The following is a 27,877-nucleotide window of genomic DNA, read 5'->3' on the forward strand; positions in this document are numbered from 1 at the left end:
CTCCCCCCCCAAACCCTTCCAGCCCCCCCCAAACCCCCAGCACCCCAAAACCTGTCAGTAGGGCCCCCCCAACCCCACCGTTGGGACCCCCACTGCCCCCCCCAACCCTGCCCCCCCTCAGCCCCCCGAACCCCACTGGTAGGTCTCTCCCAGCCCCCCCAAATCCCCCCCCCCATCTCCTCCCTTTGCAGCCATGGGGCGAGGCCACCCCCCAACCCCGACAGGTGGACGGTGACACTGGGGGGGGTCCCCAAGAGGCCCCCCCCCAATTTTGGGGACAAAATGTAGCTTTCAGAGCAGAAATAAACCCGATGTTGCCAAAAAACAGCCGCAGTGGAGCTTCTGGGGGGGGGACATGGGGACTCCTGGGGGTCCTCTGGGGTGATGGGGGGGGTTGTCACCCTGTGTCACCCACAATGGGGTGTTTTGTCACTCCCCCGTGGGGTGGTGCAGCCTCCCTGCCCCCACGTGTCACCTCAGGGGTAACACAGCTTCTCTCCCGTACCCCCCCGGCGTGACAATGACACTGCGCCACCCCCCTGCAGGGTGACACAGCCAGGCTCAGCCTTGGGGACACCCCCCCAAGGTGACGGTGACGCTGTGCTACCCCCCCCCGCAGGGTGACATGGCCAGGCTTGGTATTGGGGTCCCCCCCAGGTCATAATGACACCCCCCCCCAGGGTGACATGGCCAGGCTCGGCCTTGGGGTCTCCTCCCAGGTGACAGTGACACTGTGCCACCCCCCCGTAGGGTGACACAGGCTCAGCCTTGGGGTCCCCCCCAGGTGACAGTGACACTGTGCCACCCCCCCGTAGGGTGACGCAGTCAGGCTCAGCCTTGATGCCCCCCCCCCCTCCCCTTCTCGGGTGACACTGTACCCCTCCCGCCAGGTGCCACCACCTCGGTGCCCCCAGGCGTACCCCCATGTGTGCCCCCCCCCCAGTGACAGTGACACCGTACCCCCCCATTGGGTGACACTGCCAGGCTCAGCCTCCATGTCCCCAAGCGTCCCCCCGGCGGGTGACGGTGACACCGTAAACACCCCCACCCCCCACCATGGGGGTGTTTCAGCACGGGTCTGACGCCGGCGGGTGACAACCGGGCGCGTGGCGCTGGCTGTTTGTCCCCGTGGGTGGCTGCCAGCCCCTGGCACAGCCGCATGTCACGTGGGACGTGTCCCCGCCGCTGACCTTACGCCCCCCCGGAGGGCTTGCCGCGTTCCCCTCGCCAGTCCGCCTGTCCGTGTCCGCCTGTCCATGTCCGCCTGCTCCGTGCCCGGCATGTCACGCTGGCTCCAGTGTCCCTGAAGAGGAAGGTCCGGTGGTTGTCACCATCGCCTTGAGGGTACAGGTGGTGGCGGGTGTAAGTCAGCTGAGCTGGCGGGTGGCTCGGGGTGCTGGTGGGTGACATGGGGTGTGGGTGACATCTGTCTCCACAGGTGTGTGTGTGTGTCCCCGACTCCGTCTGGCTCCATGAAGGCTCCAGCGACACCGCTCCGGCACCCCCAAACCGCCACCTGGCACCAGGGTGCAACACCCCGACCTGGGGTGAACCGGCACCCAGCAGGTGGGGGGGATGACACACACATCCCACCGCCGGCTGTGACACCGCGCGGGATGGTGTCACCCTCCTGGAGTCACTGCCAGACCCTCCAGGGGGGTTTCCTTCACCACGCTTCCAGAAACCGGGACCGTGCCGGTGTTGGAGGATGGAAAACACCCACTGGTCCTCCTGGCACTGGCACCGGGTGACACCGCGACCACCGCTGGTGTCACAGTGTTGCCCTCGCTGGGTGTGAGGAGCGTCGGAGAGGTGGCGGTGATGGAGAAGATGCGGTGCCACCGGCCGGGCCTGGCGAGGAGCGCCCCACCGCCAACCAGCACCCAACGGAGGGCAAACGGTGAAACAGGAGCAAAGCCCCCCAAAATCAACCCAAAGCCGGGGGGGGGAGGGGGCGGAGGGTTTGGGGGGCCACAACGATTGGGGGGGTGGTTTGGGTGGTGAAAAAAGTAAGAACAGCTCCCAAAAAGACAAGCTGAATGGGTCGACGGGGACACAGTGGCACCCCGGGGGGGTGCAGGCGTGTTGAGGTGTCACCGGGGGGGTTCTGGTGGTGCGGGGGTCTTCCCTGCCCCCCCAATGGCCTGAGTTTGTTCATTTTTTTAGGGTCTGCAGAAAGCTGAGGGGGGGGGGATCGAGAACGAGCGGGTGGGTTGGGAGACAACACCCAGGAGCAGCGTTTGGGGTAAAAAAAACCCCAAATGGGGACACCCCCCCCCCCAACAAACTCACACCCTGAGTGTTTTCTGGGTTTTTTCCTATTTTGGGGGGGCAGATCCCTGCCAGGCCAGTCTGGGGCAAGACCCACTGCCCCCACCGGCTCCTCCCCTGGTATTTTGGGGCCAAAAAGTCCAGAAAAAGGAGGCGGGAGGTGAAAAAGGTGGCAAAACGCCACGTGCGGGGGGCCGGGGTGAGTGCCAAGGCCGGGGGCCCAGCCCAGTGGCTTCTGCCTGTTTTTTTGGGGGGGGTTGGAGCATTTTGGGCAAACACGGCACAAAAAGCTCCCCCCGTGCCATCAATCCGGCCCGTTTCTCCTCATTTTTTGAGGGGGGGATCAGCAAAGTGGGGTGCTGCCCGCCAGCGAAACGGGGGGCTTGCAGTGGGGGGGGCGGCTGCTTCAACCCCTGTCCCTGGGATGGGGGGACTTTGAAATTTGGGGGTTTTTTGTGCTTTTTAAATGTTTTTTTTCTTTTTTTTTTTTGTGCGCGTTCTTCCTCCCCTGCAGCCTGAAGTAAGTCAGAAACACACACACAAAAAAAATAAGAAACCACCCCATAAAACCACTCCCTTCTGAAGTATTTAAAAGTAAGGAAGGGAGGGAGAAAGAAATACTAGAAACCCCACGACTTTTTAAAGGAATATTAAAAAAACCTATTTTTTTTTTTTTTTGTTTTAAAATCCCCCCTTTCTTTCTTTGCCCCTCGTTTTTGGCGTGGGCTAGTGAAACGGGGGGGGGGGTAAGGAGTAAAAAAAAAAATAAAATAAAGAGGAAAAAAAAAAAGCAGCGTGACTAGTATGGAACTAGTTAACCTTTAACAATTTATGCTGATGTCACACTGAGCATGAGTACTGATTAATCCACCACCACCACCACCCCCCCCCGCTAGAAATATTTTTATTGAAGGGGGGGGGAAGTATAAGGAGAAAGAGGGGGGGGGGAAGGAAAAAAAAGAAATAATTTACCGCAGCCATCTTTGTTTTATGCAGAAATCTTCCTCTTTCGGTTCTTTCCCCCCCGCGCTGGGAATAACACAAATATCATTCATCTCACGCGCCGAGCCGGGATCTGAGGAGATTATAGGAAAAAAAGAGATATAAATATATATATCTATAACCAAACAAGCCAAAAAAAAGCAACCAAACCACGAAAAACTAAAAAAAAAAAAAGCAGAATGATGATTATTCAGTGATTATTCGCCCGCTCGGGCTGTAGCGGCGGCAAGGGGGGGACGCTTTTTGTTTTTTAATTTTCCCCCTTTTTTTTTATATTTTTTTTTTTTAAAATATTTTTTGAGGTATTTTTTTGTTTTTAAGCTTTTCTAACCGTGTGTGGGAGTGGGGCGCCTTCAAAAAACCCTCAAGCCGGCCATTTTGCGCTTTTTTTTTCCCTGAAAAAAGGGGGGGGGGGCGGTTATTCCCCCCCCCCTTTTTTTTTTTAACCCCCCCCTTTTCTCCTCCCGCTTTTTTTTTTAATTTTTTTTTTTTTCCTTCCGAGGTGGGGTAGCGGCGGGGGGGGTGGTGAAGGGGGGGGGGGGGGGTGTTCGGATTTAAAAATAAATTTCGGGGCGGCCATTTTCGCTGCTGGCTCCGGTGGGGAACGCTGTCCCGCGCGGCCCCCGGCCGGGTGTTTTGTTATTTTTTTTTTTGAGGGGGTTTTCATCGTTTTGGGGGTTTTATTACCTTTCTTCACTATCGTCTAACTCTCTCCTTCCCTCAGCGGCCCGGATCGCCCGGACAGGCCCCGGGGGGGGGTCGCCACAGGGCGGTTAATACCCCCCCCCCCCCCCTTCCCTCAGGGTGGTGGGTTGGGGGAGGTGGGAGCGCGGAGGGTCCCCCCCCCGCCTCCCGCCCGCCTCCCGCCCGCCTCACGGCCGTCTCCCTCCTGCCCCCCTCAGCCCCGCCATGGCTTCCCCTCTGAGGGAGGACGAGGAAGAGGAGGAGGAGATGGTGGTGTCTGAGGCGGAGGGGGATGAAGACGACGAAGAGGAAGAAGAGGAGGAGGAGGAGGAGGAGGACGCCGCGCTCCTCGCCCTCGGCGCCGGGCACCGCGGGCCGGCCGACATCTTCCCCCCGCCGCCGCCCGCCCCGCCGCCGCCGCCGCCCCCCCCCGCGCCCGCTCCCGCCGCCGCGGGGCCGACCGAGGCGCCGGCAGGTAAACAGCCCCCCCCCCCACCGCTGTGGGCTACCGCGCTGCGGGGGTGTGTGTGGGGAGGGGGGGACACCGGGGTGTGAGGGGAACTGGGGGGAACTGGGGGGGGGTGAGGAGAAATGGGGGGGGGGGGGGGTGAGGAGAAACGGGGGGGGGGTCCTGAGGGGAACTGGGGGCAGTGAGGAGAAATGGAGTGTGGGGGGGAACTGGGTGTGAGGGGAGATGGGGTCTGTGAGGGAACTGGGGGCTGTGAGGAGAAATGGGGCGGGAACTGGGGGGATCCTGAGGGGAACTGGGGGCTGGGAGGAGAGATATGTGTGTGTGTGTGTGTGTGAGGAGAAGTGAGTGGGGAGAAATGGGGGGGGGTCCTGAGGCGAACTGGGGGGGTGTGAGGAGAAATGGAGCGGGGGGGGGGGGCTGGGTGTGAGGGGAGATGGGGTCTGTGAGGGAACTGGGGGCTGTGAGGAGAAATGGGGGGAGGGGAACTGGGGGCTGTGGGGAGAAATGGGGGGGGGGCAACTGGGGGGCTGTGAGGAGAAATGGGGGGTGTGTGTGAGGAGAACCGGGTGGGGGGAAGGGGCGGTGGTCCTGAGGGGAGCTGGGGGGGTGTGAGGAGAAATGGGGGGGTGGGACCGGGTCGGGGGGGGGAACTGAGGGGCTGTGAGGGGAAATGGGGCTGGGGGCAACTGGGGAGGATTGGGGGTGTGAGGAGAGATGGGGGGGGATGGGGACAGGGGCTGTGAGGAGAAATGGGGGGGGTGTGTGTGTGAGGAGAACCGGGGGAGTGAGTGGGGGTCTTGAGGGGACCTGGGTTGGGTGTGAGGGGGACTGGGGGAGCGACTGGGAATCCTGAGGAGAACTGGGAGGTGGGGGCTGAGGGGAACCGCGATGGGGGGAGCCAGAGGGGGGTCTGTGAGGGGAACTGGGGGAGGGGCAGTGAGGAGAACCAGGTATGTGTGTGAGGAGAACAGGGGGGACACGAGCTGTTCCTAAACAACAGCCACCAGAGCCCCCCACCCCAACCAGCCTCCAGCCCCTCCCCAGGTGTTTAAGGGGGGTGGGGGTGGTGGGGTCTGGGGTGGTGGTTGTACCCTGTGAGGGCTGTTGGGGTCTGGTGGGTTCCATGGTGGTGGGTCTTGTACCCCGTGGGGTCTGGTGGGTTCCAAGGTGGTGGTGGTTGTACCCCGTGGGGGCTGTTGGATGCTGGTGGGTTCCAGGGTGGTGGTGGTTGTACCCCATGGGGGTTGTTGGATGCTGGTGGGTTCCAGGGTGGTGGTTGTTGTACCCCATGGGGGCTGTTGGGTGCCTGATGGATTCCAGAATGGTTGTTGTACCCCCACAGTGTGAGCTGATGGGGGCTGTTGGGTGCTTGAGGGATGATGGGGGCTGTTGTGCACCTGGTAGGACCCAGGATGGTGGTTGTACCCCCACAGTGTGGGGTGATGGGGGCTGTTGTGCACCTGGTAGGACCCAGGATGGTGGTTGTACCCCCACAGTGTGGGGTGATGGGGGCTGTTGTGCACCTGGTAGGACCCAGGATGGTGGTTGTACCCCCACAGTGTGGGGTGATGGGGGCTGTTGTGCACCTGGTAGGACCCAGGATGGTTGTTGTACCCCCACAGTGTGGGGTGATGGGGGCTGTTGGGTGGCTGACAGATTCTGGAATGGTTGTTGTACCCCCACAGTGTGGGGTGATGGGGGCTGTTGGGTGGCTGATGGGACCCAGGACAGTTGTTGTACCCTGGGGGGTGGGGGGGTGCTGTTGGGTGCCTGACAGGAATCCAGTCAGTTTGTGGAGTGGGGGGACCTGTTGGACACCTCTCACTGAATCCAGTGTTGTTGTTGCCTCCTGTGGTGTGAGGTGATGGATGCTGTTGGGTACCTGACAGGAACCCAGGCGGTTGGGGGCTGTTGGGCACCTGACAGGAGCCAGGTTGGTTGTTGCACCCCATGGTGTGGGGCGATGGGGCTGCTGTGCGCCTGACAGGAGCCAGGTTGGTTGTTGCACCCCATGGTGTGGGGCGATGGGGCTGCCGTGCGCCTGACAGGAGCCAGGTTGGTTGTTGCACCCCATGGTGAGGGGTGATGGATGCTGTTGTGTGTCTGACAGCATTTCAGGTAACTGTTGCACCCCATGGCGCCACGTGATGGGTGCTGCTGTGTGCTGGCAGGACCTGGAGTGGTTGTTTCATCCCGTGGTGGGGGTCTTGGGTGCCGATGGTCTTGTGGGGGGGGGGGGGACGGGGATGTAACCAGTGTCCCCTGCAAGACCCCCTCCGGGATGGACCTGAAGTCCCCAGGAACCATCGCCACCCCAGCGCTGACTTACCCCGGCCTGAAGGGATGCTTCCATTGTATTTGATGGTGTTTTATTGTGTTTGATTGCGCTTTATTGTACTTTATTGTGTTTTATTGTATTTCTCAAGTGCCACTTCTCTGTGTCTGCTGCGCCTTCACCCCAAATTTTGGGCCCGCCGGTGGTTTGGGGGCAGGTTTGCACCCTCCAGACTCACCCGCCGCTTCGCCTGTGATTTCCTCCCTCGGGGCTGGCTGTGGGCTTTAAAAAAAAAAACCACCACAACGTGAGAAACGGGGGAAAAAAAGAGGATTTAGTGTTAAAAAACTGCCCGTTTTCCTCCACAGGGAACCCTGGCAGGACCCCAGCACCCAGATTTGCTGGCACGGGGATGGTTTGGGGGTTCAAACACCTTTTCTGGCGGTTTTCCCTGAGGTGGGGACCTAAAATTGACTGTTTCTGTGCAAAATGATACGTTTTTTTCCCTGCTGAATACACTTGTTTTGGTTTTTTCTCATTTGGCTTCAAACGGGGCAGGGGTGAAGGTGTCTCGTAGCCCAGCGTGGCCCATTTGGTGAAACAAAAAATGAGCAGCTTGGATTTTGAAGTGAATCTGCTCGCTTTGAAAACGCTCAGTAATGGGTAAACTTGGATTTTTCGAACCCTTTCTTTTTGCAGAAAACCTTAGAAATGAGTAAATTTGGATTTTAGACCCCCTCGCTTTTCCCCCCAGTTCACAGAAACGGGTAAATGTGGATTTTAGAGCTTGCTAAAGTACTCAGAAGTGGGTAAATTTGTATTTTTAGAACACTTTTTTCCCCCAGAAAAACTTAGGAATGGGTAAATTTGGATTTTTCTAACACCTTTTTTTCCCCAAAAAAGTTAGAAATGGGTAAATTTGGATTTTGGAACACTGTCTTTGCCCCCTGAATGCCCAGAAATGGGTGCCTTTGCATTTTAGTGCTCCCTCTTTTCCGATAAAGCTCAGAAAAAATAGGGTTGGATTTTAGACCCCCCCAAATGCTCAGAAATGGGTAAATTAGTGTTTTAGCCCCCGTACCCCCCCCCGCCCCCCCCGCCCAAAACTGCTCAGAACGGGCAAATCTGTCTTTCCAGCACGGCCTCCCCAAGCCACCGCTGCTTCCCTGGCCGTTTCCTTTGGCTTTTTTCTTGGCTTTTTAGGCAATTCTTTAATTTTTTATTTTTTTTCCTGTCTGCAGCCCTGATCCTGTAAATGCTCCACGTGGGGCCGCACCGATGCCCCCGAATCAGCCCTAAAATCACTTTTTAAAACTTTTTGACCCCCAGAACAGCCTAAAACCCATTTTCTAAACATTTTTTTCCTTGCAACACACCTAATACCCATTTCTTAAACTTTTTTCCCCCCAAACAACCCCAACACCCATTTTTTAAGCTTTTTCCCCCCAGAACAGCCCTAACACTGGTTCTGTTTAAGCTTTTCCCCCAAAAAACAGCCGTAACGCCCATTTTTAAAACTTTTTTCCTCCCGAACAGCCCTAACACCCATTTTTTTAGCTTTTTTTCCCCCAGAACAGCCCTAACACCCATTTTTTTAAGCTTTTTTCCCCCTGAACAGCCCTAACACCCATTTTTTTTAACTCTTCCTCCCCCCCAGTGCCAATAATCGCGATTTTTGTTCACCTTTCTCTCCCCAGAGTAGCAGTGTTGCCCATTTTTCACGTTTCTCCCTGGAGCAGGAGCAGCGGGAGGCCAGCCTCCGTCCGTCCACGCCGCCTGCTCGGGGCTCCCTGGATTCGAGGTGAAATTACACTTTTTTCCCCACTTCCCCGGCGGGAGGCTGACCCCTCCCCCTCCTCCACAGCTGAAACTTGTGGGTTTTTTTTTTAAATTTTATATTTTTCCTTTTTTTTCCCCCTATTTTTGCTGTTCCCAGCCCGTCCCGGCTGAGAACAATGGCGTCAGCCGGGGACGCGGCAGCTCTGTGTGAGCGCCGGAGGGGGGATCACCCACACTGACAAATTTTTATTAAAAAACCCCAAAAAACAACACCCAAATCGGGCAAAAAGTTGAGGTTTTTTTCCACTGTGTCACCAAGTTACAGGGCAAAGGCCCAGCCGGTTGCCCACCAGCGGGGCCAGCCACAAAACGGGGTAAAACACCCCAAAAAGAGCCAAAACGGCGATTTTCCACTGTGGGAAAACTGTGCCTCGCTCCTCTCTGCTTTGGTGCCCCGTTTTCCCCATTTTTTCGCCATTTTTGAGGATGCCTCCCCTCTTTCTTTGTTCAAACTCCTTCCTTTCCTCCCCTTTTGCAGAATCACTCCCCCTTTTTTCCAACCGCTCCCCCCCTTTTTCCCATTTTTTTCCACCTTTCTCCCCCTTCGCTGCTGTCGTTCACTGTTTATTGTAATTTTTTATGATTTTTTTCCCTTTTTCTGCGGCCGCCGAGGGGGGGGGTGCTTTGTGTCTGGCAGCGGGCGGGTGTGCGCCTCCCCCCACCCCCCCTTCCCCGTCCGGGTGTCTACGTTTTTTCTCGAGGTGCGGGGAGTGGGAGCGTCACGTGTGTGGAAAATTCTCGTTGATGGTTTGCCAACGCGCCCCGGCTCCCCGCGCATGTCTGATGGTGCTGGGGGGGGGGGGGGGGAAGGAAGGAATGGGGGGGGGGGGGGAAGGGGAAAGGGGGGGAAACACCCCCAAAATGGCAGGATCAGGCCCAGTGGGGCTGAGCCCCATCCCGGTGAGGGGCTGTGCCCTGCGGAGACCACCCGAAGGTGACGGCGAGCGGGTGGAGCGGGGAACAACCAGGAAAGGGGGGAATGATGGAGGGGGCGGCGGGGGGGGCAGGGCAGGATCCAGGTGGGGTGGGGGTGTCCCCGCCACCACCGGAAAAAATCAGCCAAGAAATGATTTTTTTTTTGGCTTTTTTTTTTTTTTTTTTTTTGGTTTTGTTTATTTTTTTCTCCCCGTTGCCATTTTCCGGCGTCGCGGGGGTTCGGTGTCACCCGGGTGGTCCCGGCGGCGCTGGCTGTCCCCGGACCCTGCCAGCAGCGGGCTGGCAGCGGGCTGGCTGGCGGTGCCAAGGGATTAGGCAGGAATGTGACCCCGGCGGCGCCGGGTGTTGCTTCCTCTTCCCCACGCCAACCTTGGCACCCGCCATCACCCTCCCGTGTCCCCTTCCTCCCTCCGCAGCTCGGGGGGACACCGGGGGTTCCCTCCCCGGCGGCGACGAGCTCCATCCCTGACCGCGGCTGGGACCTGTCAGCGAGCGCCGGGTGTGATTTATGGGGGCAGACGGGTGACGTCGGCGGGACACGCGCGCGCTGGGCTGAGGATGTGCCAGCTCGTTGTGAGAGCCGCCGGGCAGATGTGACACCTCTCCTGGGCTTCACCCCGCCTGGCTGCCAAAAACACCGGGGACGGCCAAGGCCGTGACACGGATGTAGGTGTCACCACCCCGGGGATGGTCCTCGGGGATTCTCGGCGGTCCCTGTCACAGGGACGCCGGTGGCCCTCGGCCAAGAGGTTGGGAAATCCTCTGCTGGCGCTTGGTCACCATCACGGTGACACCAGCGTCCCCCTGGGTGAGCGGTTAGGAAATCCTCTGCTGGCGGCTGGGGACCGGCAGCCCAGCTGGAGCGGAGCAGCTGTGCCTGGCAGGCGGTGGGTTTTAGGGTGACAGAGGGGAGAATTAGCTGCCACCGGCGGTCGGTCACCGTCACTGTGACACCGGTGTCACCTGTGGTGAGCGGTTGGGGGATCTGTTGCCAGGAGTGAGCGGCTGGGGGATCTGCCGCCAGGAGCTGGTCACTGTCACGGTGACGCTGTTGTCACCCAGGGTGAGCGGTTGAGGGATCTGCCATCAGGGGTTAGCGGCTGGGGGATCTGCCGCCGGGAGTTGGTCGCTGTCACGGTGATGCTGGTGTCACCCAGGGTGAGCGGTTGTGGAATCTGCCTCCAGGAGTTGGTCACTGTCATGGTGACGCCGGTGTCACGCAGGGTGAGCGGTTGGGGGACCTGCTGCCAGGAGTGAGCGGTTGGGGGATCTGCTGCCAGGATTTGGTCACTGTCACGGTGACGCCAGTGTCACCCAGGGTGAGCGGTTGGGGGATCTGCCGCCGGGAGTTGGTCACTGTCATGGTGACGCCGGTGTCACCCGGGGTGAGCGGTTGGGGGATCTGCTGCCAGGAGTGAGCAGTTGTGGGATCTGCCGCCAGGAGTTGGTCACTGTCACTGTGATGCCGGTGTCACCCAGGGTGAGCGGTTGGGGGATCTACCGCTGGGAGTTGGTCACTGTCACAGTGATGCTGGTGTCACCCAGGGTGAGCGGTTGGGGTATCTGCCTCCAGGAGTTGGTCACTGTCATGGTGTTGCCAGTGTCACCTGGGGTGAGCGGTTGTGGGATCTGCCGTCGGGTGAGCGGTTGTGGGATCTGCCGTCAGGGGTGAGTGGTTGTGGGATCTGCTGCCAGGAGTTGGTCACTGTCACGGTGACGCTGGTGTCACCCAGGGTGAGCGGTTGGGGGATCTGCTGCTGGGAGTGAGCGGTTGGGGGATCTGCTGCCAGGAGTTGGTCACTGTCACGGTGACGCCGGTGTCACGCGGGGTGAGCGGTTGAGGGATCTGCCTCCAGGAGTTGGTCACTGTCACTGTGACGCCGGTGTCACGCGGGGTGAGCGGTTGAGGGATCTGCCTCCAGGAGTTGGTCACTGTCACGGTGACGCCGGTGTCACGCGGGGTGAGCGGTTGAGGGATCTGCCTCCAGGAGTTGGTCACTGTCACGGTGACGCCGGTGTCACGCGGGGTGAGCGGTTGAGGGATCTGCCTCCAGGAGTTGGTCACTGTCACTGTGACGCCGGTGTCACGCAGGGTGAGTGGTTGTGGGATCTGCTGCCAGGAGTGAGTGGTTGGGGGATCTGCTGCCAGGAGTTGGTCACTGTCACGGTGACGCCGGTGTCACCCGGGGTGAGCAGTTGTGGGATCTGCTGCCAGGAGTTGGTCACTGTCACGGTGACGCTGGTGTCACCCAGGGTGAGCGGTTGTGGGATCTGCCGCCAGGAGTTGGTCACTGTCACTGTGATGCCGGTGTCACCCAGGGTGAGCGGTTGCGGGATCTGCCGCCAGGAGTTGGGTCACTGTCATGGTGACGCTCTTGTCACCTGGGGTGAGTGGTTGGGGGATCTGCCTCCAGGAGTTGGTCACTGTCACTGTGACGCTGTTGTCACCCGGGGTGAGCGGTTGGGGGATCTGCCGCTGGGAGTTGGTCACTGTCATGGTGACACCGGTGTCACCCGGGGTGAGCAGCTGAGGAGTCTGCCTCCAGGAGTTGGTCACTGTCACGGTGATGCTGGTGTCCCCTGCCATGAGTGGTTCAGTGGGGTAAGACACCCAGGAATTGCCCCAAATGCTGTAATTTCACCCTAAAACATGGTGGAAAACAGGCATTGGTGGAAACGCCCCAAATCCCATTTCTGGTATTTTTTTTATCCTTTTTTTTTTTTTTTTTTTTTTTGGTGGCATGAGCGGGTGTTGCTGGTGCTGTCAGTGGAGGGGCCTCGGGCTGTGGTTGCTGGTTTTACTATCCTTGAGTTTTGCCCCCAGATTTGGGGTTTTTTTTTTCCCCAGAATGTTTTTTTCCTCCAAAAGTCAGTCGGTTTTGGGTCAGAAAACGGGGTAAAAAGGCAGTTGTGGTGCTGATTTCTGCCCCGATTTTGGGCTTGTTTCTGCAAGGCCAAGGCAGGTGCTGGCGTTTCCCTGTCACCCGTTGGCCATGGAGGTGACCTTGGTGTGGCTGTCACCTGCCTCCCGGTGTGTCACTGTCCCTGGGACCTCGGTGTGGCCACCTGTGGCTGTCCCCCAGCTCTGTGTCAGTGGGTTGGTGGCCACAGAAGGGACCTTGCTGTGGCCACCTGTGGCCGTCACCCATCTTCATGTGTGTGTCAGTGCACCGATGGTTGCGGAGGGGACCTCAGCATGGCCGCCTGTCCCTGTCACCTGCTTCCGGGTGTGTCACTGTCCCCGGGGCCTCTGTGTTGCCTCCTGTGGCTGTCACTGTCACCCACCTCCATGTGTGTCAGCATGCTGGTGGCCACAGAGGGGACCTCAGCATGGCCACTGTCCCTGTCACCCCCTTCACTGTGTGTCACCGTCTTTGTGGCCACAGAGGGGACCTCAGCATGACCGCACGTGGCCATCACCCGCCTCCGTGTGTGTGTTGGTGGCCACAGAGGAGACCGCATTGTGGCCACATGTCCCTGTCACCTGTCTTCCTGCGTGTCACCACCCGGGTAGCTGTGGAGGGGACCTCAGCATGGCTGTCTGTGGTTGTCATTTTTCTTCCTGTGTGTCAGTGTGCTGGTGGCTGTGGAGGGGACCTCGGCGTGGTTGCCTGTCCCTGTCACCCACCTTGCTTCATCGTGTCATTGTCCTGGTGGCCACAGAGGGGACCCTGCCTGCCTGTCACTGTCACCTGTGGCCAGCACAGAGGGGACCTCATTGTGGCCACCTGTGGCTGTCACCCATCTCGCTGTGTGTCACCGTTCTGGTGGCCACATAAGGGACCTCAGCATGGTCCCCTGTCCTTGTCAGCTGCCTGTGTGTGTGTCACCGTGCTGGTGGCCTGAGAGGGGACCTGAATGTGGTCGCCTGTCCCTGTCCCCCGTCTCACTGGCTGTCACCATCTTGGTGGCAGCAGAGGGGGCCTCAGCTTGGCTGTCTGTCCCTGTCAGCTGCCAGCGTGTGTCACCGACCCCGCGGCTCAGGCTGCAGTGTCCCCACAGATGGTGACGACGAGCTGCTGCGGGGCCTCGATGGGGCCCTGGGGGTGAAGAAGAAGAAACGGGGCCCCCGGAAGCAAAAGGAAAACAAACCCGGAAAACCACGGAAACGGAAAAAACTGGTAAGTTCCCCGGGACACCCTGCACGAACGCCAGGGTCCTCCTGGCTGGGGTGGGGGGGCTGCGTCGAGCCCCAACACCTGGGTGGTCCTGGTGCACGTGATGGGGTCTGGGGACGGGTGACAGGGGTCTGGGGTCAGCTCACAGGGTGTGGGGGATGATGGGTGGGCTCTGGGGGCGGGTGACAGGGTCTCAGGGTGACTGACGGGGTCCAGGGAGAATGGGTGGGGTCTGGGGGTGGGTGACCGGCTCTCAGGGTGGCTGATGGGGTCTGGGGGACGATGGGTGGGGTCTGGGGGGGTGTGACAGACTCTCAGGGTGGCTGTTGGGGTCTGGGGTGTGTGTGACAGACTCTCAGGGTGGCTGACAGGGTCTCGAGGCAGCTGATGGGGCTTTTGGGCTGGTAGCCGGGGTCTGGGGTGGCTGATGAGGGTCCCGGAGTGGCTGACGGGGGTCTCGGCGTGGCTGACGGGGTTGGGGGCAACTGATGGTGTCATGGGGTGGCTGATGGGGGTCTCAGGGTGACTGATGGGATGTCTGGGGTGGCTGGTGGGGGCGTCAGGGTGGCTGACGGGATCCTGGGGTGGCTGGTGGGGGTCTCAGTGCGACTGAGGGGCCCCGGTAGGTGGTGATGGGCCCCGAGAACAAGCACTGGGTGGTGGTCTTAGGTGAGCGAGGATGAGCTGGAGTCGGAGCGGGAGGAATACCAGCGGGAGGAGTACCGGGAGAAGTCAGAGAGCGGTGGCAGCGACTCTGGGGGGGCGGCCAGGAAGCGGCGGCGGAAGCACCGTGAGAAGAAGGAAAAAAAGACAAAGAGACGGAAAAAGACTGATGAGGAGGGGGGGCAGAAGGTGAAGGTACGGCTGGGGGGCACCACCCATGGGTGGGGGGCACCCAGTGGGTAGGGGAGGGCGCCTGGGGGCACAGGGGCTCCCCCAGCACTGCCCTGGGGGGGTCCTTGTGGGGGGCCCATGCCTGGGGGGCGGGGCATGGGGTCCTGTCACTGCATAGGGACGCATAGGGATCCCATCGCCCGTGGGGGTGCCTGTGGGGGTCCCATCATGGTGTGGGGACCTCTGGTGGCCCTTGTGGGGGGGCCCATGCCGGGGGCGGGGGGGGGCAGGCATGGGGCTCCCATCACTGTGTAGGGACCCGTGGGGATCCTGTGGCCAATGTGGGTGCCTGTGGGGGTCCCAACACCCACGTGGGTCCTCCTGGGGATCCTGTCACTCTGTGGGGTTCCACGGGGGGTCCCATTGCCATGTGGGTGCCCGTGAGGGTCCTCGTCACCTGTATAGGTGCCCATGAGGGCCCTGACACCTGTGGGTGGGTCCTATAACTCGTGTGGGTTGATGTGGGGGTCCCATTACCCCTGTGGGTGTCCTATCACCCGTGCTGGGGCCTGTGGGGGTCCTCTTGGGTGACGTGTTTCCTTATTCTCTCTTGTCCCTGTTCCTGTGTGTTTCTCACATCCCTGTCCCCCTCCTGGTGTCCCCCTCTGTGTCCCCCCGCCCTGTGTCCCCCTCCCCGGCGCAGGCAGTGGAGCAGAAGTCCTCGGCGCAGCTGCTGGGGGCCTGGGGGCTGGAGGACGTGGACCATGTGTTCACCGAGGAGGACTATCACACCCTCACCAACTACAAAGCCTTCAGCCAATTCATGAGGTGGGTGGGGGGGCGCACCTCAGGGTCCCAGAGGGTCCCTCTGGGTGCTGGGGGACACCTCAGGGTACTGGGGGTGCGTCTTTTAGGTCATCTCAGGGTGCTGGGGGACACCTTGGGAGGTTGGGAGGGTGCACCCTGGAGTGCTGTGGGGCTCCTCTGGGTCTTGGGGGGGCTACAGGGACACTTTGGGGTGCCTCAGGGTCCTTAAGGATCTCTCTGGGTGCTGGTGGCTACTTGAGAGTGCTTGGGGGGATGATTTTAGGGTGGCTCAGGGTCTTTGGGGGGCACCTCAGGGAGCTGGGGGGGGGGCATAGGAATACCTTGGGGTCCTGGGGGACCATGGGGGCATCTTGGGCTGCTGGGGGGGGTGGGGGGGCACCTGGGGGTGCTTGGGAGCCATTGGGGCACCCTGGGTTGAAAGAGGTTTGTGGGGGAGCATCAGTGGTCCCCAGGTGCCCCCCGCCAAGATGCCTCGATTTCCCTGTGCACCCCCTCCCTTTCCCCTGCCAAATCCTGGGGTCCCCCCTCCCCTGTGTTCCCAACCCACCTCCCTCCCTCCCCGCCAGGCCCCTGATCGCCAAGAAGAACCCCAAAATCCCCATGTCGAAGATGATGACCATCCTGGGGGCCAAATGGCGAGAGTTCAGCGCCAACAACCCCTTCAAGGGCTCCGCCGCCGCTGTGGCCGCCGCCGCCGCCGCTGCCGCCGCAGCCGTGGCTGAGCAGGTGTCAGCTGCCGTGGCTGCCGTCGCCCCCGAGGCGCCCCCCCCACCCCTGCGCAAGGCCAAGACCAAGGAGGGGAAAGGTGGGTGCTGCCTGGGTGCCCCCTACCCCGGGTGCCTGGGTCCTTGCAAGCTGGGAGCATTATTGGGCCCTGGGAGGGGTTTGGGGGGTGCCTGGGGGGGCTTTGAGGAACCTTAGGGGGTCCCTAGGGGAGTTTGGGGGTCCCTTGGGTGATCCTGGGGGCTTTGGAGGTCCCTGGGAAGGCTTTGGGGATCCTTGGAGGGTGTTGGGGTTCCCTAGGGGGACCCTGTGGGCAGTTTTGGGGCTCCCTGGGGGTGTTTGGGGGTCCCTGAAGGGAATTTAGGGCTCCCTGGGGGAGTTTGGGGGTCCCTTGGGTGATCCTGGGGGGCTTTGAGGTTCCCTGGCAAGGCTTTAGGGATCGTGGGGCAGTTTTGGGGGTCCCTAAGGGGACCCTGGGGGAGTTTGGGGGGTCCCTAGGAGGATCCAAGGGGGCTTTAAGGGTCTCTGGGGAGGCTTTAGGGATCCTGGGGGATTCTGGGAGTCCCTAGGGGGACTTCGGGGGTCCCTAGGTGGAGGTTGGGGGACACTAAGAGGATCCTGGGGGAATTTTGGGGATCCCTGAGGGGAACTTAGGGATCGTCAGGGGTCCCTAGAAGGATTCCCGAGGGGCTTTGGGATTCCCTGGGGAGGCTTTAGGGATCAGGGCGGGATCTGGGTGTCCCCAGGGGGATCCCGGGGGCAGTTAGGGGGTCCTTGGGGGTGGACTGGGGCGTTCCCTAGAGGTCTGGGGGTCCCCAGGAGGACCCTGAGGTGGGGACTGGGGGGGTCCCTGGGGTCCTCACGGGTCTGGGGGAGGGGGTGCCAGGCTGCCTGGGGATGTGTGTGTGTCCGTCGTCGTCCCCCCCCCCAAATGCCTGTGTCCCCCCTCCCCCCAGGGCCGGGCCACAAGAAGCGCAGCAAGAGCCCGCGGGTGCCGGAGCTGAAGAGGAAGATGAAGGGGAGGAAGATGGCGCCGCTGAAAATCAAACTGGGTGTGCTGGGCGGCAAGCGCAAGAAGAGCAGCTCGGTAGGGCCTGTCCCCTCGGTGTGTGTCCCCGGTGTCATCATCCCCCGGCGTCCCCCCCCTCCTGTTCCCCTCCTGTCCCCTCCTGTCCCCCCCGTGTCCCCGTGTGCCCTCCTGTCCCCAAGTGGTGGCACCTGGCCACGTGTCCCCATCCCACCGCTGCCCCCCCGTCTCTCCCTGCCTCCCCCAGTGTCCCCCGTTGTCCCCCAATGTCACCCGCTGTCCCCGGGCAGAGTGAGGACGCGGGGGAGGCGGAGGAGGAGTCTGACGCTGAGAGCCCCGGGGTGCTGGGTGCCACCGCCCGCCCTGACCCCACCACCCGCCTCAAGAAGCTCAAGCGGGGACGTCCCGGTCGCAAGAAGAAGAAGGGTGAGTGTCCCCAAAGTGTCACCAGTCCCCGGGTGCCACCACCACCCCAGACCCCCACGGCGGGGACGCCGGGTGACGCCCCCGTCCCCCCCCTCCTCGCCTCTCTCCTTGCAGCCCCCTGCGCCGGCCTCAGCCGGGAGCGCGGCCCCGTGGGGATGGGCACGGCGCCCGCGCACGGTGAGACACCCCCACCCCACGCTGTCCCCAAGTTGTCACCCGGGGTCCCCAAGCCCGTGGTGTCCCCCTGAAGAGGGGTCCTCGTCCCCTTCCCCCTGTCGGTGGTGGCGTCTGGGGGGTTCCTCAGCCCCTGGCTTCTTCCAAGGAGCGCAGCGGTGTCCCCGTGTCCCCGTCCCTGTCCCCACCAGCTCTCCTGGGTGTTTGGTGTCCCCAGTGTCCTTGGTGCTGCCACATTCCTGTGTCCCAGCGCCCCTGCTGTCCCCAGTGCTCCCCTCTCCCTGGTGTTCCCATCCCCCCACCCCTAGTGGCCCTGTCCCCAGTGCCACCATGTCCCCATCCCCACTGCCCCTGTCCCCTGTGTCCCCATCCCCGCTGTCCCTTAGTTCCTGTCCCTGGATGACCCCAGTGCCCCTTCCCCCAGTGTCCCCATGCCCCTGTCCCTGGGTGTCCCCTGGTCTCCCCGTGTCCCCATCCCCAGTGTTCCCAGTGCCCCCGTCTCCGGGCACCCCCATGTCCCAGCACCCCATCCCTGTTTCCCAGTGCTCCCGTGTCCCCATCTCCCAGCACCCCCCATGTCTGCAGCTGCAGTACCACTGTGCCCTCTGTCCCTGGGTGTCCCCAGTGCTCCCAGTTCCCTCGTGCCCCTGTCTCCCAGCATCCCAGTGCTCCCAGTGCCCCCGTGACCCCATCCTCCAATGCCCTTGTGCCTGCTGTCCCCAGGTGCCCCCAGTGCTTCCAGTTCCCCCATGTCCCCATACTCTGGTTGCTCCCAGTTACTCCCATGCCCTCATCCCCCAGTGCCCGCCTGCCCCCAGTGCTCCCAGTTCCCCCATGCCCTCACCCCTGGTGCCTGCCTGCTCCCAGTACCCCCATACCCCCATTCCCAGTGCCTGGCTGCCGCCAGTGCTCCCAGTTACTCCTATGCCCTCATCCCCCAGTGCCTGGCTGCCTTCAGCGCTCCTAGTACCCCCATGCCCTCATCCCCCAGTGCCCCCATCCCCAATGCTCCCAGTACCCCCATGCCCTCACCCCCAGTGCCCCCCTGTCCCCGGCGCCCCGCCCCCCCCCCCCCATCCCCCCATCAATCCGGGTGGCAGCGGGTGGTGTGTGGCGTCCCCGCAGGGCCGGGGCCGGAGGAGGAGGGGGACGGCTACGAGACGGACCACCAGGACTACTGCGAGGTGTGCCAGCAGGGCGGGGAGATCATCCTCTGCGACACCTGCCCCCGCGCCTACCACCTCGTCTGCCTCGACCCCGAGCTCGACCGCGCGCCCGAGGGACGCTGGAGCTGCCCCCACTGCGTGAGTGGTGGGGCGGGGGACTTGGTGGGGGGTGGGGGTGGGGAGGGGTGCTTTGGGGTCTCTAGGAGGATCCTGGGGGCAGTTTGAGGGTCCCTAGAAGGTTTTGGAGGTCCCTAGTGGGTCCTTGGGAGAGTTTGGGGGTCCCTGGGGGGTTTTGGGGATCCCTAGAGGGTTCGTGGAGGAAGTTTGGGGGTCTCTAGGGGGTTCCTGGGGCAGTTTGGGGATCCCTGAGGGGTTTTGGGGGTCCCTAGAGGGATCCTGGGGGCAGTTTGGGGGTCCCTGGGAGGTTCCTGAGGGCAGTTCGGGTGTCCCTGGGGGAGTTTGGGGGTCCCTATGGTATCCTGGGGGCAGTTTAGGGGTTCCTGAGGAGTGTTGGGGGACACACTAAGAGATCCTGGAGGACTAGGGGGTCCCTGGGGGACTTTAGTGGTTCTGTGTGTGTGTGTGTGTCCCTAAGGGGTCCCTTAGGGATTCTGGGGGTCTGTGAGAGGGTGTCCCCAGGAGGTTTGGGTGTCCCTCAGGGTGTCCCCAGGAGGTTTGGGTGTCCCTCAGGGTGTCCCTGGAGGTGTCCCCAGGAGGTTTGGATGTCCCTGGAGGTGTCCCCAGGAGGTTTGGGTGTCCCTTGGGATGTCCCTGGAGGTGTCCCCAGGAGGTTTGGGTGTCCCTGGAGGTGTCCCCAGGAGGTTTGGGTGTGCCTTGGGATGTCCCTGGAGGTGGCCCCAGGAGGTTTGGGTGTCCCTGGAGGTGTCCCCAGGAGGTTTGGGTGTGCCTTGGGATGTCCCTGGAGGTGGCCCCAGGAGGTTTGGGTGTCCCTGGAGGTTTGGGTGTCCCTGGAGGTGTCCCCAGGAGGTTTGGGTGTCCCTTGGGATGTCCCTCGGGGTGTCCCCAGGAGGTTTGGGTGTCCCCAGGAGGTTTGGGTGTCCCTGGAGGTGTCCCTAGGAGGTTTGGGTGTCCCTTGGGGTGTCCCTCAGGGTGGCCCCAGGAGGTTTGGGTGTCCCTCAGGGTGGCCCCAGGAGGTTTGGGTGTCCCTCAGGGTGGCCCCAGGAGGTTTGGGTGTCCCTCAGGGTGGCCCCAGGAGGTTTGGGTGTCCCTCAGGGTGTCCCTAGGAGGTCTGGGTGTCCCTCAGGGTGTCCCCAGGAGGTTGGGTGTCCCTGGAGGTGTCCCCAGGACGTTGGGGTGCCTGACGCCGGGTGTTGCTCAGGAGAAGGAGGGGGTGCAGTGGGAAGCGAAGGAGGAGGAGGAGGAGGAAGAGGAGGAGGAGGAGGAAGGGGAGAAGGAGGAGGAGGACGACCACATGGAGTACTGCCGGGTGTGCAAGGACGGCGGGGAGCTGCTCTGCTGCGACGCCTGCGTCTCCTCCTACCACATCCACTGCCTCAACCCGCCCCTGCCCGAGGTCCCCAACGGCGAGTGGCTCTGTCCCCGCTGCACGGTACCGGGGGGGCGACCTGGGGGGGACGGGGACACGGGTTGGGGGGGACGGACCTGGGGGGGATGGGGACAGGGACAGGACTTGATGGGGACGGGGGCAGGGATGGGAATGGGGACAGGGACAGGACTGGAGGGGGATGGGGACAGGGATGGGGACAGGTACAGGGGCAGGACTTGATGGGGACAAAGGTGGGGACAGGGACGGGACTGGAGGGGGATGGGAATGGGGACAGGATTTGATGGGGACAAAGGTGGGGACAGGGACGGGACTGGAGGGGGATGGGAATGGGGACAGGATTTGATGGGGACAAAGATAGGGACAGGACTGAAGGGGGACAGAGACAGGACTGGATGGGGACAGGGCTGGGGGACAGGGATAGGACTGGAGAGGGCAGGGGTGGGGACAGGGATAGGACTGGAGGGGGACAGGGGTGGGGACAGGGACAGGAGTTGAGGGGGCAGGGCTGGCGACAGGGACAGGACTGGAGGGGACATGGGTGGGGGCAGGGATGGGGACAGGGACAGGACTGGAGGGGACAGGACTGGAGGGGACAGGGACAGGACTGGAGGGGACAGGGACAGGACTTGATGGGGACGGGGGCAGGGACAGGACTGGAGGGGGATGGGGACAGGGATGGGGACAGGTACAGGGGCAGGACTTGATGGGGACAAAGGTGGGGACAGGGACGGGACTGGAGGGGGATGGGAATGGGGACAAAGGTGGGGACAGGGACGGGACTGGAGGGGGATGGGAATGGGGACAGGATTTGATGGGGACAAAGATAGGGACAGGACTGAAGGGGGACAGAGACAGGACGGGATGGGGACAGGGCTGGGGGACACGGATAGGACTGGAGAGGGCAGGGGTGGGGACAGGGATAGGACTGGAGGGGGACAGGGGTGGGGACAGGGACAGGAGTTGAGGGGGCAGGGCTGGCGACAGGGACAGGACTGGAGGGGACACGGGTGGGGGCAGGGATGGGGACAGGGACAGGACTGGGGGGGACAGGACTGGAGGGGACAGGGACAGGACTGGAGGGGACAGGGACAGGACTTGATGGGGACGGGGGCAGGGATGGGGATGGGAATGGGGACAGGGACAGGACTGGAGGGGGATGGGGACAGGGATGGGGACAGGTACAGGGGCAGGACTTGATGGGGACAAAGGTGGGGACAGGGACGGGACTGGAGGGGGATGGGAATGGGGACAAAGGTGGGGACAGGGACGGGACTGGAGGGGGATGGGAATGGGGACAGGATTTGATGGGGACAAAGATAGGGACAGGACTGAAGGGGGACAGAGACAGGACTGGATGGGGACAGGGCTGGGGGACACGGGTAGGACTGGAGAGGGCAGGGGTGGGGACAGGGATAGGACTGGAGGGGGACAGGGGTGGGGACAGGGACATGAGTTGAGGGGGCAGGGCTGGCGACAGGGACAGGACTGGAGGGGACATGGGTGGGGGCAGGGATGGGGACAGGGACAGGACTGGAGGGGACAGGACTGGTGGGGACAGGGACAGGACTGGAGGGGACAGGGACAGGACTGGATGGGGACAAAGATGGGGACAGGGACGGGACTGGAGGGGGACAGCTCAAAGCTGAGGCCAGTGCCAGAGCCTGATGGGGACAGGGACAGTCTGGGGACAGTGACAATCTGTATCCGGTGATGCTGGGGCCAGCGCAGTGACACTGCCACCGCTCCTTGGGGACCAGGCGGGGACAGCCACCCCTTGGGGTGGGACCCTCCCCCTCCCTCACCTGCACTGGGTGTCTGGGGGGGGTGGGGGGTGGTGCTGTGTGTCACCCCCACCCCCGGTGACACGACGAGGTGGCTGTCCCCGCGTCCCCAACCCCGCTGTCCCCCCGCAGTGCCCGGTGCTGAAGGGGCGGGTGCAGAAGATCCTGTACTGGCGATGGGGGGAGCCGCCCCCCCCCGTGGCTGCCCCCCCTGGCGCCCCCCCCGAGGGCCCCCCCCAGGCGCTGCAGGGCCGCTCCGAGCGGGAATTCTTCGTCAAGTGGGTCGGGCTCTCCTACTGGCACTGCTCCTGGATCAAGGAGCTCCAGGTATGGGGGGGGGGCACCCCCCCGACCCCCCCGGGGGTCCTGGGGCTTGGGGGGGGCTGGTACTGGGGGGAGGGGCTGGTACACCCACGCTAGGGCCTGGTACTGGGGGGAGGGGGGGCTGGTACTGGGGCGAGGAGGCTGGTACTGGGGGGAGGGGCTGGTACACCCACCCTGGAGGGCTGGTACTGGGGGGGAGGGGGGGTCTGGTACTGGGGGGAGGGGCTGGTACACCCACCCTGGGGGGCTGGTACACTGGGGTGGGGTGGGGGGGGCGATAGAGCCACCCTGTGGGGGGGTGTCTGATAGCCCACCCTGGGGGGTCCTGATACTGGGGGGGTCCAATGTCCCCAACCGGGAGGTTCCCCAGGACTGGGGACCCCCCAGTATCCCTAGTCGGGGATCCCCAATATTTGGGACACCCCAATATAGTCAACTGGGGGCACCCCCAGTCTTGGGGGCCCCCCAAGATCTCCCCCTCGGGGCCACCACCATCTTCAGGGCTCCCCATGGTCCCCACGCCACCCCCACCCAGGGGCAGGGGGCGAGGGGCAGCCCCCCCGTTCCCCACCCCCGTTTTGTGAGGAGCCCTTGGGGGTAGGGTGGGGGTTGTGCTTGGCCCCCACCCCTAATTTGGGGGTGCCCCCCCCTTGCCCCCCCAACAGCTGGAGATCTTCCACCTGGTGATGTACCGCAACTACCAGCGCAAGAACGACATGGACGAGCCCCCCCCCCTCGATTACGGCTCGGGGGACGATGACCCCAAAAGCGAGAAGCGGGGGGCAGGGGGGGACCCCCTTTTTGGGGGGATGGAGGAGCGTTTCTACCGCTACGGCATCAAACCCGAGTGGATGACGGTGCACCGCATCATCAACCACAGGTGGGGCAGCACCCACGGGTGCCGTGCGGCTCCGGGGGACCCCCGCAACACCCCCACCCCCCAAAAAAACCGGAGGGGACAAGGGGGCATCAGAATGGGCAGGGGAGTGCTTGGGGAGGGGTTTGGGGACACCGCTGGCACCTGTGGGGACAGTCTGCGCGCCTGTGGGTGCTCTGAGGGCATCCCCGAGTCCTCCAAGGACACCCCCGGCACCCATGGGTGTCCCCCGGCAGCCACAGGGCCCCCCCCCAAATTGGGGCGGGATGGCTGGCATTGATGTGGGGCTGGGGGGGTGCCTGGGAGGGGTTTGGGGACACTGCAGGCACCCGTGGGGACACTCGGGGCACCCCTGGGTGCCCCCCTCCTCCCCCCGCTATTTGGAGCAGTCAGGCACTGTCCCCAGGTGACCCCGTGTGTCCTCCATGTGTCCCTGTCCCCAGATGACCCCATGTCCTGCGTGTCCCTGTCCCCAGGTGACCCCATGTCCTGCGTGTCCCTGTCCCCAGGTGACCCCGTGTGCCCTCCGTGTGTCCCTGTCCCCAGGTCCTGCGTGTCCCTGTCCCCAGGTGACCCCGTGTGCCCTCCGTGTGTCCCTGTCCCCAGATGACCCCACGTCCTGCGTGTCCCTGTCCCCAGGTGACCCCGTGTGCCCTCCGTGTGTCCCTGTCCCCAGGTGACCCCACGTCCTGCGTGTCCCTGTCCCCAGGTGACCCCGTGGGCCCTCCGCGTGTCCCTGTCCCCAGGTGACCCCACGTCCTGTGTGTCCCTGTCCCCAGGTGGCCCCGTGTGCCCTCCGCGTGTCCCTGTCCCCAGGTGGCCCCATGTGCCCTCTGCGTGTCCCTGTTACTGAGTGCCACCATGTCCTGTCTACATGTCCCCAGGTGACCCCATGTCCCGTGTGTGTCCCTGAGTGACCCCATGTCCCCTCTGTGTCCCCAGGTGACCTTGTGTCCCATCTGTGTGTCCCTGTCTGAGTGACCCCATGTCCCTTCTGTGTCCCCAGGTGACCTCGTGTCCCATCTGTGTGTCCCTGTCTGAGTGACCCCGTGTCCCCTCCGTGTCCCCAGGTCACCCTATGTCCTGTCCATCTGTCCCTGTCCCCAGGTGACCCAGTGTCCCCAGCTGACCCCATGTCCTCTCCGCATGTCCTTGTCCCCATGTGACTCCGTGTCCCTGGGTGACCTGTGCTGGTGTGTCCCCAGTGTCCCCCTCATGGCAGCTGATGATGACAGCGGGTGACCCCTGGTGACACTTGGGTGCCACCCATGTGCCCTGCTGTCACTCATGCCCCAGTGGCACCTGGCAACACCCGCCTGGCCCTGCAAGGCTCCTGGCTGTCCCCATGTCACCCAGGGGTGCCTGCTGTCACCCTTGGTTACCCAGTGTCCCCAGGGGTGCCTGCTGTCACCTGGAGGTGCCCAGTGTCCCCAGGGGTGCCTGCTGTCACCTGGAGGTGCCCAGTGTCCCCCCTGGGATGCCCAGTGTCCCCCTGTGTGCCTGCTGTCCTCCCAGGTCCCTGCTGCCCCTGTGGCACCCATTGTCTCTGGGTGCCCAATGTCCCCCCGGGTGCCCAGTTGTCACCCCTGATCCCCATGGTGCCCATGTCTCTGGGTCCCCGAGGTCCCCCCAGGTGCCACGTGTCCCCACGATACCCCTTGTCTCTGGGTGTCCATTGCCCCCTGCGGTGCCCGCTGTCCCCCGGGTGCCCGCTGTCCCCGCGTGCCCGCCGCGGTGCGGGGCGTGACGGGGCGTGCCGGCGTGCCGCGCAGCGTGGACCGCAAGGGGCAGTACCACTACCTGGTGAAGTGGCGGGACCTGCCCTACGACCAGGCCACCTGGGAGGAGGACGAGATGCCCATCCCCGACTACGACCTCCACAAGCTGGCCTACTGGAAGCACCGGTAAGGGACAGGGGACACGGGGTGGGGGGACATGGGGACGTAGGAACGTGCCTACTGGAAGCACCGGTAAGGGACAGGGGACACAGGGGGTGGGGGGACGTGGGGACGTGCCTACTGGAAGCACCGGTAAGGGACGGGGGACACGGGGGGTGGGGGGACATGGGGACATGGGGACGTGCCTACTGGAAGCACCGGTAAGGGACAGGGGACATGGGGGGACACGGGGGGTGGGGAGACATGGGGACGTAGGGACGTGCCTACTGGAAGCACCGGTAAGGGATGGGGGACACAGGGGGTGGGGGGACGTGGGGACGTGCCTACTAGAAGCACCGGTAAGGGACGGGGGACACGGGGGGTGGGGGGACATGGGGACATGGGGACGTGCCTACTGGAAGCACCGGTAAGGGACAGGGGCACGGGGGGTGGGGAGACATGGGGACGTAGGGACGTGCCTACTGGAAGCACCGGTAAGGGACGGGGGACACGGGGGGTGGGGAGACATGGGGACGTAGGGACGTGCCTACTGGAAGCACCGGTAAGGGACGGGGGACACGGGGGGTGGGGGACATGGGGACGTAGGGACGTGCCTACTGGAAGCACCGGTAAGGGACAGGGGACACGGGGGGGTGGGGGGACATGGGGACGTGCCTACTGGAAGCACCGGTAAGGGACAGGGGACACGGGGGGACACGGGGGGTGGGGGGACATGGGGACGTAGGGACGTGCCTACTGGAAGCACCGGTAAGGGACAGGGGACACGGGGGGTGGGGGGACATGGGGACGTAGGGACGTGCCTACTGGAAGCACCGGTAAGGGACGGGGGACACGGGGGGTGGGGGGACATGGGGACGTAGGGACGTGCCTACTGGAAGCACCGGTAAGGGACAGAGGCACGGGGGGTGGGGAGACATGGGGACGTAGGGACGTGCCTACTGGAAGCACCGGTAAGGGACGGGGGACACGGGGGGTGGGGAGACATGGGGACGTAGGGACGTGCCTACTGGAAGCACCGGTAAGGGACGGGGACACGGGGGGTGGGGGACATGGGGACGTAGGGACGTGCCTACTGGAAGCACCGGTAAGGGACAGGGGACACGGGGGGGTGGGGGGACATGGGGACGTGCCTACTGGAAGCACCGGTAAGGGACAGGGGACACGGGGGGACACGGGGGGTGGGGGACATGGGGACGTAGGGACGTGCCTACTGGAAGCACCGGTAAGGGACAGGGGACACGGGGGGTGGGGGGACATGGGGACGTAGGGACGTGCCTACTGGAAGCACCGGTAAGGGACAGGGGACACGGGGGGTGGGGGGACATGGGGACGTAGGGACGTGCCTACTGGAAGCACCGGTAAGGGACAGGGGCACGGGGGGTGGGGAGACATGGGGACGTAGGGACGTGCCTACTGGAAGCACCGGTAAGGGACGGGGGACACGGGGGGTGGGGGGACATGGGGACGTAGGGACGTGCCTACTGGAAGCACCGGTAAGGGACAGGGGACACGGGGGGGTGGGGGGACATGGGGACGTGCCTACTGGAAGCACCGGTAAGGGACAGGGGACACGGGGGGACACGGGGGGTGGGGGGACATGGGGACGTAGGGACGTGCCTACTGGAAGCACCGGTAAGGGACAGGGGACACGGGGGGTGGGGGGACATGGGGACGTAGGGACGTGCCTACTGGAAGCACCGGTAAGGGACAGGGGACACGGGGGGTGGGGGGACATGGGGACGTAGGGACGTGCCTACTGGAAGCACCGGTAAGGGACAGGGGCACGGGGGGTGGGGAGACATGGGGACGTAGGGACGTGCCTACTGGAAGCACCGGTAAGGGACGGGGGACACGGGGGGTGGGGGGACATGGGGACGTAGGGACGTGCCTACTGGAAGCACCGGTAAGGGACAGGGGACACGGGGGGGTGGGGGGACATGGGGACGTGCCTACTGGAAGCACCGGTAAGGGACAGGGGACATGGGGGGAGTCCCCATGTGTCCCCTAATGTTCTTATGCTGCCATCTGTCCCCGTGTTGTCCCCATGTCTGCATGTGTCCCATGTCCCTGTGTCCCCACCTCCATGTCCGTGTCCCCCACCTTGGCCCTGTACCCTCTCCCACTGTGTCCCCCTCGTGTCCTGTCCCCCCCCTGTCCCCAGGGAGGTGTTCATGGGGGAGGACCCGGCCCAGCCCCGGCGTTACAAGAAGAAGAAGAAGGAGACGCCGGGGGAGGGGCCCCCCGACTCCCCCACCAATGACGTGAGTGCCCCCCACCCCTGGGTGCCCCCCACCCCTGGGTGCCCCCCCCAGGACACTTGTGTCCCCTTCCTGGACACCTGGGTGTCCTGTCCCACGTCCCCTGCCCTCCCCATCCCCCCAAACCTGGGCCCCCCCCTGGTCCCTTGGGGCCCCCCCCGGATGCCTGGGTGCCCCCCAGGACACTTGGGTGCCCTCCCTGCTCCCTTGGGTCCCCTCCCTGGCCACCTGGGTGTCCTGTCCCTTGCGCCCCCAACCCCAAACCTGGGTGCCCACCCCCTCAATCCCTTGTCCCCGCCCCCCCATGCCTCCCCCCCCCCCCCCCCCGCTGTATCCCTGCGACCTCTGTGCCCCGTGGGTGGCGGGGGGCACCCGGTGGGGGTTGGGGGTGTATCCCAGCCCCCCGCTGCCCCCCCCCCTCACCGCCCCCTCCCCC

The 27,877-nt window shown here is 63.4% G+C and overlaps 1 protein-coding gene across 1 annotated transcript; it reads left to right on the forward strand.

Annotated features, from left to right (window-relative positions):
* Positions 1–987: 987 nt before the first annotated feature.
* On the forward strand, positions 988–27,465 carry LOC119142033 (chromodomain-helicase-DNA-binding protein 3-like; the record flags this gene model as incomplete). Its single annotated transcript, XM_037374734.1, has 17 exons — positions 988–1,362; positions 1,439–1,566; positions 1,682–1,900; positions 4,176–4,432; positions 13,431–13,600; positions 14,267–14,455; positions 15,135–15,259; positions 15,826–16,064; positions 16,939–17,069; positions 17,300–17,435; positions 17,550–17,612; positions 18,735–18,913; positions 20,115–20,345; positions 22,217–22,411; positions 23,074–23,288; positions 25,058–25,189; positions 27,345–27,465. Coding segments are annotated over exons 4-17 (2,376 nt in total), but the record flags the coding sequence as incomplete, so codon positions are not given.
* Positions 27,466–27,877: the final 412 nt, after the last annotated feature.

The sequence above is a fragment of the Falco rusticolus genome, unplaced genomic scaffold (assembly GCF_015220075.1).
Source record: "Falco rusticolus isolate bFalRus1 unplaced genomic scaffold, bFalRus1.pri scaffold_175_arrow_ctg1, whole genome shotgun sequence".
Taxonomy (NCBI): domain Eukaryota; kingdom Metazoa; phylum Chordata; class Aves; order Falconiformes; family Falconidae; genus Falco; species Falco rusticolus.